The sequence below is a fragment of the Phyllostomus discolor genome, chromosome 1 (genome assembly GCF_004126475.2).
Source record: "Phyllostomus discolor isolate MPI-MPIP mPhyDis1 chromosome 1, mPhyDis1.pri.v3, whole genome shotgun sequence".
Classification (NCBI taxonomy): domain Eukaryota; kingdom Metazoa; phylum Chordata; class Mammalia; order Chiroptera; family Phyllostomidae; genus Phyllostomus; species Phyllostomus discolor.
Window position 1 is genome coordinate 70202284 of NC_040903.2, and position 13058 is coordinate 70215341.

Genomic DNA, 13058 nt, shown 5'->3' on the forward strand with positions numbered 1-13058 from the left:
GGGGGGGGGGATATTTACTTATTGCCATACTTCCCCCCCCCCCCCCAATTACAGGTGACACTCGAGTATTTTATAGTTGTTTCAGATACCCAGCACAGTGGTTAGATGGTCGTTCTTTTATTAAAAATTTTTTTAATTATATTTTTTGGTCATTGGTTCTTCAGGACTCAGTCTAGGTATCACTTCCTCCAGCTCTCCCAAATTGGGCTGAATGTCCCTTATCACGTTTTGTCATTATTCGCTTGTCTTTGCTCAACACTATAAGCTCCTATAGAGAAGTGTTTTAATTATCATATCTTCAGAGTTTGAATTCCAATGCATAGAAGAGATCAATAAACGTTATATTAAACTGGTCATCACTTTTACAGATAAGGCAACATTTAATCACAGACACAGCAGTCATCCCATGTCAGATTCTAAATACTTTGCAAATAATTCAATTCTCATAACATCCCTGTAATGTACGTACCATTTCAGTCTCCATTTTACAGATGATTAAGCAAAGATGTAACTCACTCAAGGTCACAGTTGGTAAGGCTGACTTAGGATTTCAATCCAGATCTTAACCACTGCTCTATGTATATAAAACTGCCTTCCCTATGTGAGGTTGGTAAAACAATTGAAATTCCCTTAGCTTGATTTTTCAAGAGTCTGTGCTGGGTCTGTAAGCAGTGGAAGAAAAGTATAAAAATCCTAATAACTGCCATTTCCCCACATTCAGTACTGCTTTCCTTTATATGATCAGATGGTATGTAGCACCAGGAAAATTGATAGTGCATTCTTACCCTATAGCAGTAATACAAACTTCCCTAATTTTAAATTGCAAAACAAATGGTAGAAGTGTTATGCCACTAATATGCTAAGAAATCCTATTTCAATGAAAAAGGTAAAAACATTTTTAAAGTGACAATGAATAGTCAATTGTCTTCATGAGACTGGGAAAGATGAGAACGTTTTAGAGAGTAGGGGGAATCAATTTCATACACAGTGCAAGTTTTCGATCTTAGAGCAATTTGGCAGTGTCTACTAAATTTCAAAATGTACATAGTTTTAGTAGATTCTACTTCTAATAGTCTAGTCTACAGAAGTATTCATACAGGTGCAAAGACTTGTCCAAGGATGCTCATTCAAGATCATCACGGACATTTCAGAGTAATGCAGGTAGAGACCTGAAAGCTTTCAAGGGAAAAATGTCACAAAGTTTCAGACATCAAAATGACTTCAAGTGAAGGAGAGGGGAAGACAAAGGAACTCTATTGTGCTGGCACCCTGATCTTGAATTTCCAGCCTCCTGAACTGTGAGAAAATAAATGTCTCTTAAATCCCCCTATCTGTGTCATTTTGCTATGGCAGCCTCAGCAAACTATAAGTACACTCTAAGGAGACCAACTAACCACTTGGCAGTTTGACTGCAATGGCCCCTTTCATCCTAGAAAGAGGAGCCATTTGTTTCATCAGGAATAGGCCCATATTTGGATATAGATTTGCTATTCTTGCTCATGGTGTCTGATGCACTGGTGTCTTATATCCCACTGTGTCAAAGCAAAGGAGCCATTTTACAACAAAGGAGGTTGGGAGTGGGCATGTGACCATGAAATCGAGTGGTATCAAATACATCACTCAAACTATCAGTCTGGCAGAGCAGAGAAACACCCCTTGTGTCCAGCTCATAGGCAATGCCTTATGAGGATGGGGCACAGTCCTGCAGGATGCTGGGTTTCCAGTAAGTAGACCACACACACTGGAAGCCAGAGTTGCCCTGCTTACCATCGCTCCCAATGACCCTCCTGGGAAATTGTTCTTGTGTCTGCAATTCTGGCTTCCTCAGGCTGATAGTTTTGATTTCCAAAACTGGAATGTTTTTTACCAGGGGACCCAGGAGCTCGGCTGAAACACTAGCTACAGTTGCTACCTGGGCACTTCAGCCAGTAGACAGCATGCAAAGAGGAGGCACTGTGCTGGCAGAAGTAACTGACCCTGATCATTGCTGTTACACAATGTGGGCAAGGAGAAACATTTTGTATCCAAGTGGTACGGCTGGGTGTTTCTTGGTACTCTCTTGCCTAATGTTGATGGTCTATATAGACAGGTTTAGTAGCCAGAGTCTGAAAAGCACATAAATCCAGGGGCTGGGACCTCCTGCACATGAGGGTCTGGGTGGTGCCACTAAGTAAGCCACGGAGACCAGTAGTGGTGCTAGCATGCTAGCTGCAGGCGACAGAAATCTAGAAGAGTGGAGGAAGAAGACAGGATTAACAGAGGCCCTACTGTGGCACTTAAGGGCTGTAATTTGTCCATATCCCTACCCTTTAATTGTTTATCGGAGAAGAGGCCCCCTCCAGAACCCTGGAGGAGCTATTCCTCAAATTTATACCAAGAGGTGGATCTAAGGGTACAAGGAGTGGATTGCAGTTGTCACGGTTTGAATGTCTGTGTCCTGGCAAAATTCACATGTTGGAATCTTTATGCTGAACATGATGGTATTAGAAGGTAGGGCCTTTAAGAGGTAGTTGGATTGTAAGGGTGGAACCCTCTTGAACAGGATTAATGCTGTTATAAACGATCCCACAGAGCTCCCCAGCCCCTACCACCTTGTGATGACATGAGAACAGAAGTCTGCACACTGGAAGAGGGCTATCACCTGACCATGCTTGGCACCCTGATCTCAGACTTCCAGCCTCCAGAATTGTGAGAAATAAATTTCTGTTGCTAAGTTATCCAGTCTGTGGTATTTTGCCATGGTAGCCCAAGAGGACTGATAACAGTAGTGAATACTGTAATGTAGTATTCCTGCTCAGATCCCTCAGGACTAAAGGACTTCTGCCTTCCTTGGAGCTGCCTCTGTTTCAGAGGGCACCTTTGCTTAAGATCACACACCTTACATGGGAATATAAAGGTCCAGCCACCTAGTTCCATGCCAGGACAAATCTGAAGGGCCAGCAAGCTTGAGGACTCCTTGCAAGATTGGCTGAGGCCCTCTGAAAGTGCACTGTACTCCCCCTTGCACAGGTGATGGTCCCAGGAGCACTCGTTAATAAACTCTGCAGGGTGAATTTCATCTCACAACTGGCTTCATGGGGAACTGAACCTGTGACATAATTATGTAGGGGAATGTCCTTGCTCTAGGGAGATACAAGTTGAAGTATTTTTGCGTTAAATACCATGAATCTTGCTAGTATTTTTAAACTGTTCTGGAAAAAGAAATGTGCATGTGTGTACACATAGTACACACTGACAATATGTTAGTAATTGGTGAATCTAGGTGAAGTGTATACCTGTTTACACTTCTCTGTAAGTTTGAAATTTTCCAAAATATAATGTTAAGGGGTTAAAGCACACACATGCAAATGAAGAGGGTCCAATATAGAGATGTAAGAAGAACCTCCAGAGATACTGAAGGAACAGCAAAAGAACAGGATGTTGTGAAACCAAGGTACTAAAATTTTAGAACTAAGTTCGTGTTCAACATGATTACATGGTTACAGAATGGTCAAGTAAGGCTATGTATGACTAAAGCCTCCCATAGATTCAGTATCCAAAAAGTCCCCGATAATCCTGGGGTCAGAAGGGTCAATGGAGAAAATATCATAGGCACCCTGTCACTTAGCACCTTGCTCCTTCTCTACAGATAGTCATTCAGTTGAAGTACCATGTTTTCGGTTCTGTTGGGTTTCTAAGACTTTTAAAATTTGAATATATATTATGTTCAAGGTTCTGATTGAATAGTCCCTGTAGAGGGACTATAAAGCCACTCAGAAATTCACAACGTACTGGATGAGGCTTGTGAACTCAAATACTAAATGTACTGTGATAGGTATAATAAGAGAAACTGAGAGACAACCCGGAGGGGAAAGGGAGAGGAAACACTCTGTAAGCCTGTAGGGAAAACACACACACACACACACACACACACACACACGGACATATTTAAGAAACAGCAAATGAGACATTACAACCTGGCTGAATCTGGCTTAATCATGGGATTAGTGTGCTTGCAAATTAAAACTTTAAAATGTACTCCAAATATTTAGAAATTGAGGCATTTATCATAAAATCCCAATTTCTGGCAAACTGGAAAGATCTGGTAACACTCAGATGGAGCTAGGAGAAGGTTCAAGAATAGCTAAAAGCTCCCGATATCCCTTGCCAGCTTCATTGATTTAAGGTATTTGTTTGGCCTCTGTAAGCAACTGAGTTCTCTTTTCCTTTGACAAAGTGGTTGACACTGGCAAACTGCAGCCCACTGTAAGACACCTGCTTTGGTCAATAAAATTTTACTGGAACGAGGGCTGTGATTATAATGAAGTAAGGCAGAAATTATTTGGCAGCGGTTTGAATTTAAATATATATACATGTAAAAATATTATTGATCTTGATTAAATTTCTGGTACTCCCATAAATTTTGCACCCAGGCCAGTACCTAATTCATGTCAACGTAAGAAACATACAAACCTGTAAGAATTTTTATGAGTTTACTTGAGCCAAACTGATGACAATTGCCGGGAACCATAACCTCAGAGACATGAGAATATGCTCCAGAGAATGGCACCTCTGCACCCTATTTTATACATTACAATCAAAAGAGGAAGCATAAATAGGTTATGTGAAATCCAGAATCCATTGGTGATAGATTAGGGAGGTGGGAGAAAGCAAAACAGGGAAACCTCTGGAGAAAGCAAAACAGGGAAACCTCTGGAATTGGGTAAAAAGTAAAATGATAGACACTTTAACACCAGTGGGGTACAGGATAGTTAAGTCAACAATTAACAGATAACAATCATAATGTGGGGGTTTGTGGTCTCCCCCTGGTGCGGTTCCTGTGCTTTGAGGGGTCTGGAAAAGGAAATTTGACATTCCAAAAGTATTATTATGGTAGATGCAAAAAGACAACAGACAGGCTGTTAAGGTAAAGAACGACTTTTGTTAGGGAAAAATACCAACCTAGGGCAGGACTACCCGCTGTGACCTGCTTTTTTAGTTAGAAAGTTTTAATTTCAGACCACTCTTTGTGGTTACCTTAAGTCTCTTGAGTTTGTAAGACCACCACGCAGGCCTCCCTTGAGCTTGTCAGGTTAAATATGTGGCCCCTTTTCTTCCACATAGTCCTCATCCTAGTCCCCGCCCTACTGATAAAGGGCTCGGACTGGCGTGCCGAACATCTGGGACTTGATTTACTCTATACAATCTATAAGTAGCTCAGGTTGTGTGTGTTTGTTTTCTTTGAGCAGAGGCGAGACCGGATCAGACGGGCGTCCGAGGGAGCACCTGGGTTTCCACGCCCTAAATCCCTGCACTCCCAGCCTCTCGGGTTCCCACTTCTTTCTAACACCCGCGTTTGTCATTTCATATCCTGATTCCCTCTTTTACCCTTAAACCACTGACAATCCCGTCTCCTTTCCTCTCCAAGTAAGCCCCCACCCCCACTAGGAAAGCCCCAAGCACCTACCTCCTCAGTTGCACCCCCACCTGCGATCTGAGACCGTTTCCTGCAACCTTCCAATCTCGAGAGTCGATACCGACACTATCGCTCTGCTCCTACGGGGCGGAGCTTCCCCCTCCGCGCTCTCGGCCTTCGGCTAGTGCTGCCTTGCCCCGGCGACCGTCCAGCGGGAGGCGGAGCGAGTCCAAAATGGCGGCTCTCAGGCTGGCGCGCTCCGTGCTGCTGAGGCTTTGAGGTGGTCGCCAGGGGTCGGAGGGACGATTTCCCCGCCGCAGGGGCCCTAGAGGATGAATCGGGGGCTCTGCTAAGGTTAGGCGGCGGGGGTGGAGAGAAGTGGCAGCCAGTGCTGCGGTGGAGTCCACGGAGCGGGATGTGCGAGAGTTACTCCAGGTCGTTGTTGAGGGTCTCGGTGGCGCAGATCTGCCAGGCGCTGGGCTGGGACTCAGTGCAACTCAGCGCCTGCCACCTCCTCACGGACGTGCTGCAGCGCTATCTGCAGCAGTTGGGACGGGGCTGCCATCGGTACTCTGAGCTCTGTGAGTACCGGGCTGGGTGCGGGAGGGCTGCCTCTGGACAGTCACGAGTGACACCTCCGGTCTCCCCGTCGCTATCCCAGCGTCTCTGAGGTGTGCGTCCTTCACTTCTACCCCGAGATGGTGAATCTTCTTGGCCCCTGACGCCCCTCCGCTTCCACTGTCCCTGGAAACACTAGTCATCCTTGTGGTGTCTCTTCCTTGTCCGCTAACTTCCCGCCTCCAGCCGGGAGCCCTGTGTTGGCTCCCAGCTCCACACCCTCTTACTCTTCTCTGATCTGTAACGTGCATCGGTCTTTCTCATGGTCTCCTGTTTTGCTGCGTGTAGAACCACCTCCAGAATGCCATAGTCTCTTTTACTTGGGTCCTTTTCCTGCCTTGCCCGCAAACTACTACAACTAGTTGTCACAGGCGCTCCGTCTACCGGCCGTTTCTTACAAGCCTAGCCATTCTTCAGCTCATAACATAACTCGTTGACAGCTCTGCTCTATTAGGGACATTGCCTCTTTCTGTGTCTGTTCATTTCATGGACAGTTTCTCTCCTTACTCCTTCCCCAAGGCCAACTTTGTCAGTTTCACTTAGATGAACTTTCATTTAAATTAACAGGTACCCATTGATTTCCTCCTTCATATTTTTGTCAGTGGTTATCAAAGTTTGGTAGAGGGATTATAGGCAATTTACAAGGTTCCGCAGGTATCCTGAGATACAGTACTAAGTGAATGTGCCTAGTAGCATCTATAGCTGGTGGTATTTAATAATTCGGAATATTTAATAGAAGCCATACATCATCATCTTATTGATGTGATGCTTGTGCTTGGTGGGGAAACTCCCCCTTAAATTTTGGATCATTATTGTTAAGATGGCAAACTGGGGAACTCGGTAAAATATTATATAGGAAATTTTGTTTTGTTAAAGTGATCCCCAGACTGAAAAATTGAGGCCCATGGATACACTTTACTTCTTAGACCCCAATTTCCACTCCAGCTTTCATAGTGTTGCCCAAATAATGTGTCTGTAACACAAATCTGGTTGTGCTGTTCTTTAAAATATTTCAGTTGTTTACAGTCTGAAAATCTAATCTCTTAACACTCATTTCTTTTTGTGAGTTAGCACTTTTCTTATCTTCTGCCATCCTAATCTGCAACCATGCTGAGCTACTTGCTTTTTCCGAAACATTTTAAGCTATCCATTCCTATGTACATGTTATTTTCTAGAGTGTCATTCATCCCCTCGTCCACCACTAGTGCTACTTATATTTTGAGATTCACTTGTCACTTGCTTAGGAAACTCATGTTATTTGCTCTCATAAGTCTGTATGTGTACCTGATGTTATTTAACACTTTGGTTTGTAATCATCTGTGTTTATCTCTCACGTCCTCATATATCCTCCCCAGGAGACAAATTTATTGTATTTGTATTCTGTAACCCAGCATGCTGGGCACCCAGGAACTATTTGTTGAATAAGTGAATGAACTGATAACTTACAACCATAATAGCTATGTAATCACTTCAGTTTTTGAGTTTTAAAAGTGTGTATTTTTTTGGAATGATTGATTTCAATCAATGTGTAACTCTCATTCATTGTTATCTTGAAAGTACACCGCCAGCACACTACAGTACTTCTTGGCTTTTGCTTCTTTTACCTCCTGCCCTCTCTTGCAAGTTCCTGGAGAATCCTGTTACAGTTATGCATAGTGTAGATTATATTTTTGCTACCAAGTTCCTTAAATAAGAACAGATGTGCTATACCTTTAGGTAATCAGGACATTCCCTGAATACATAGTTACTTTTCACATATACACTGAAACTGAATATGTGCTGGCACTCTAAGTAAGCAGGTATTCCAAAGTCATTAACTGATTATTGTTATGAATTAATGTGAACCCCCTTTCTAATTACCCAATTTCTGTAATTGATTTTTTTGCTTTCAGTGAGAATATAATTATCAGGTTCATTATTTTCCATTATGGTTTGGTGACTTTTTAAGAATGCTAATTCTTGGTATACTTATTAGTTACAGACTTTTTTTATATTCTTCATTATCCTTATTTTAATTTTAAATTCTAGAACCTCAGATTACTACCATACAGTCTTATATTCTATTTATTTAAATTCTTTTTGTCTTGCCCTGACTGGTGTGATTCAGTGGGTCAGGCTTTGTACCACAAACTGAAACATTGCCAGTTCGATTCCTGGTCAGGGCACGTGCCTGGGTTGCAGGCCAGGTTCCCAGTAGAGGTTTCTTTCCCTCTCTTTCTCCCTCACATCCCCACTCTATAAAAATAAATAATAAATAAAGTCTTTAAAAAAATCCTTTTCATCTTTTCAACAAACATTTGTTGAGCTAAATTAACCACCTATGAACTAAAGCATTGTGCTAGGTTTTGGAGACATTAAATTACTTAGGCACAATCCCTGCCCATAAGATTTATACATGGGTATCAAAATGTCAACAACAAACTGATGGTATTTGTTTCTTTTTTAAAAAATGCTTTCAAGGTAAAGCAAGTGTCAGAAGTTACTATTAATTCAACAAATAATGCATTTTTAAATTTCTCTAAAGTAATGATTTGTCAAAGTATTCAGGGGCAGATGTGTCTGTATGCGTTATGTTATGTATAAAATATGTGTGCGTGATCTGAAAGCAAGTGCTAAATATTTCAGAGTGACCCTTAAGATTGGTATTATAATTTAACACTTGTATGGTGTAGGCAGCAAATGCAAAAGGAATGTGGTACAGGAGAGGTGGTTGTTGGCTATGGGTTCTGGGTCAGGATTACTTCACAGAAAAGATGACATTTGAGTTGAATTATGAAGTATGGTTGTATAATGGAGGGAAGCATGCTAGTTTAGAGAAAAGCATAAACTAAGACACATGGAATTAAACATGATAAAGGTACCAGTGAGGTGGCCAGCTTGACATATTTAGCCAGTGGTGGGTTGTAGAGGAAAATGTTGAAGAGTGAAATCAGGCTAGAGAAGGACTTAAAAGGCAAATTAAAATGCGGTAGAAATCACTGCATCTTCCTAAAGAGGGGAATGGTATAATGAAAGTGACATTTTAAGAGTATTATACTGTCAGTCAAGTGCAAGAGAGACTCAAGTTGGGAGAACTTGAAACTATACTGAGATAGTGATAGTAGGAATAGACAGACAGAATTATGAAATCCACAGCCAAAAAGAAAGTGAGGATGAGGAGTAGAAAGTACCAAAAGGTCTTAGATTGAAATTGCAAAGCATATGGAGGAATTTATGATTTTATTTTTTAGATTAAGAAAATAATAATGTCTTTTAATAGGACGAGAATTGGAATGTATATCTACATAATTAAGAGGAAGAATGACTATTAATTTTATTTATTATACATCACAGAAGTAACCCATACTTGTAGAAAACTCAAAGACTACTCAAAAAACACAGAGAAGTGTTTGAAGTTAGAATAAAAGTCTCCTGCTTCAACTCCTTTCTTCCCCTGTCCTTCAGCTTTTACCCCTTTTACCTGTTAACAGTTGGGTATATATCCTTCCAGAGCTTTCCTTTCCTTTCCTCTGTATGTGTGAGCAAGCATGTGTCTAATTTTCACAAACTTTGGGTTATTCTTTTTAGTTTTACAGTGTGATTTAATTTCAGACATATAAATTAGAAGTAATCGTAGGAAATTTCAGTAAAAATTTTTTTGGCTGCTAGAAATCAGGAACTGCAATTTTCATAAGCGTTTTTTATTTTTTTTTAAGATTTTTAACTTATTTTTTAGGGAGAGGGGAAGGAAGGCAAAAAGAGAAGGAGAGAAATATCTATCATTTGCCTCTTGTGCACCCCCAACTGGGGATCTGGCCTGCAACCGAGCCATCTTCCCTGACTGGGAATCAATCTGGCAACTTTTCAGTTCCCAGGCCAACACTCAGTCCACTGAGCCACACCAGCCAGGGCTTCATAGTTTTAAAGGATATTTTAAAAGATGTAGTTTTAAAAGGTGTAGAGACCTTAAGTTCTGCTAAGGGTAGACATAGGAGAAACTTATTTTTCCAAAGAGAATCTTACTATATATAACTTTTAATCTTTTTATCTTATCTCTTTTATATAGTGTCTTTTAATTACATTTAAAATTTATATGTAAATTATCTTTATGATCTAAGTTCTTTCTGAAAATTTCCTTGGATTTAAAAAATTGATTCAACGGTAGAATTCATTTAACAACTATTGATTGAGTGCCAATTTTGTGCCAGTCATCGTCCTTGGTTCCAGAGGTGCATCATTGAACAAAAGAAAAAACGTTGGGACCATTTACTTAGCACAGCATTCTAGTTATTTAATAAAAAATAATAATAGTAATATTCATTGAGCATTTACTTTGTGTCAGCCACTGTTCCAGATGTTGTTGACCATCCCTAAACTACTTTTGATACTTGTTCTGTACCAATGAATTGTTAATATAAATTGTCTGTGGTGTTCTGGCTGGTTGTCAGATCATATTTATAATTGACTTTAAGAATCAGCTTTCTATGTTTAAATAGTATGTTCTATTTAAAATTTATTAAATTATTTCTAACAACTAGGTCTTGAGTATATAATATAGTTGATCCTGCTACATATTTAGTTAATTTTTTCTTAATGTGTTTAAAAATATTCATGGAATTTTTCTTAAAATAATTGCTTTGCTTTTGACTTTGTTTCAGATGGCCGAACTGACCCAATTTTGGATGATGTCAGTGAAGCTTTCCAACTTATGGGAGTTAGTCTTAATGAACTAGAGGACTATATCCACAATATTGAACCTGTCACTTTCCCACATCAAATTCCTTCATTTCCTGTTAGCAAGAACAATGTACTCCAGTTTCCTCAGCCTGGAAGTAAAGATGCAGAGGAAAGAAAAGAATACATTCCTGATTACTTGCCACCCATTGTGTCTTCTCAAGAAGGTTTGTGATTTTTTTGTTTGTTTCTTACTCATAAGTACTCATGTAATTATTTTAATGGGGTTTTAGTCTTCTTAGTTTTCCTAATTGAATTATGTAAAATGCTGTGCTAACATATAAATTCTACAAATGCAATCAAAATATCTTAATGTTATTTAAAAATAATTATAATCTTTAAGTCAACAAACTTATACCTGGTATCACCAGGCAGAGCGCAACATTATCAAGGTTTTGTCTGATGAGGCATTTATTTCCTTTGTAAATTTTAAGAAGGGGAGAGCTGAACATAACCACAGAAAAGCCTTTCAGTGGATGTGTTGCATGAGAATGGATGTTTAACTTAGGAACCTTTGAAGCAGAAAAATCGGGTTAGCTCTTTTCCTTTCTGCTTATTATTAATGTGAGTTGGATGCTTCTGGAAACAGTGAGTAAACATTCTCTAATATTTTGAAGATTTGTCTTCACTATTTAATGATAAGTAGAATATTTATTGTTTGGTTATATAGAATTTTTTATTATAAAATAATAGCTAATCAGGCACAGTAATAAGTCATTGCAGAGTTCTCTTTTTCCTGCATGATTTTACATTTTGATCATTTAGGTTTACTTAGATTCTAAAGATGCAAAATGTTTTTCCTTGTAAAAAATAGGAATTCATTTCTTTTTTAAAAATTCTAAAACCATAGGTGTATTTCAGAATAATGCAAATGATATCAGAAATAACTTTTACTTAGTTATTTTTCATTGTAGTAAAATACACGTAACATAAATGGACCATTTTAACTGTTCTTAGATGTATAATTCAGGGGCATGATTCACATTGTTGTATTGCCGTCACCACCATCTATCTGTGAACTTTTTCACCTTCTCTAATCTGTAACCGTTGGACAGTGACTACTCATTCTCCCTCACCCACTGCCTCTGTAACTGTCATTCTGTCTCTTTCCCACCTTTGAATTTATTTGTACGTGTAGCTTTTATTGCCCTTGAGGAAATCTTACTGTTTATAATCCCCTATGTAAAGTCATTCTCTTTAAACCTCATATTCCCTGATATTGTTTTTGATCTTAGAAACTTATATTTTTTAACTTCTCTAAACACATACTTATTTATTCTAAAAATATATCAAATTCATTTCATATCAGCATTTTCAAAGAAGGATTTCTTGTGTAGAGGCCTGATTGAAACAAACTCCGTTCTCTTATAGACAGGTTGTGGATATCACGTAGGCCTGGAATTTCATTGTTTGCTCTTGTCATTAAATATAATATATTAAGCTTCCTAGACATCTATATGAAAGCGGTGCTAAGTATTAAATCCATGACATGTCCTCTTGTATTTTAATAATAATCTTTTTGTGGCTCTGAAATTTTTAGCTGAAAGGCACTTAGAAGTACACAACATTTGGATCTGTGCTAAGAAAACATGAATGATAACCAAATGCTATGAGAAAACTTAAGGCTTTTTGTATGAGGGACTAAAGGAAAGACATTAATATGTGAATAACTGGCACATCAGTGATCCTCAGAATGATAAACAGTGATTATGAGTTTTCTGTCAGTGAATTAGACAGTGGTAAAGTTTAATGACCAGTCTTATGTGTGTTACCAAGTGACATGTGATTGAGCCCTAACTATGTTCTTCTCTATTTAAAAAACATCAGCCCATTTTCTTTCTGCCCTTTGGAGCTTTCAAAATCTAACTGTTTTGTAATTTGCATATCTTTCTGTCTCCTATTATACCTCCTATTTGATAGTTAAACTCATTTTTTCTGGTCTTGGTAATAATTTAGGCTCAGGTGGATATTTGATTACTCTTAATCCTTGATTTGTGCATAGGCTTATGTTGATCCATACAAAACCTTCATTTATTTATTTAGAGAGTTACTTAATTATTTTTTATAAATAACCTCTAACAAACTCACTACTCAAAACCAAGCCTAGGACTTTGATAATAATCTCCACTTACCCATTTGGTCCCTTCTGTTTTATTTTTATAACATGTAAATAATACAGAATACAATTCTCTTAAAATGATATGGTTATGTTTAAATACTACCAAGGAAATGTGATTAAGATATTAGATTTATATTGGGAAGTGAAGGAGTATGAAATACAAGTTAGTGACTTTAGATACTGATTTATATCAGAACTTACTATCGTAAAATT

At 39.0% G+C, this 13058-nt stretch overlaps 1 protein-coding gene and 1 long non-coding RNA gene across 2 annotated transcripts in view; one reads left to right on the plus strand and one right to left on the minus strand.

Annotated features, from left to right (window-relative positions):
• LOC118500303 lies at positions 1-5521 on the minus strand. Its single transcript, XR_004902870.1, has 2 exons — positions 5447-5521; positions 1-2225 (listed from the first exon to the last, which is right to left on the minus strand). It is a non-coding gene; the product is annotated as an uncharacterized LOC118500303 (long non-coding RNA).
• Positions 5522-5605: 84 nt separating this feature from the next.
• Positions 5606-13058, plus strand: part of TAF3 (TATA-box binding protein associated factor 3) — a 174371-nt gene continuing 166918 nt past the window's right edge. Inside the window, exons 1-2 of the mRNA XM_028506064.2 lie at positions 5606-5976; positions 10651-10893. Of these exons, the coding sequence (XP_028361865.1) occupies positions 5811-5976; positions 10651-10893 (409 nt within the window). The 5' untranslated portion in view covers positions 5606-5810. The remainder of the gene's footprint in view (positions 5977-10650; positions 10894-13058) is intronic.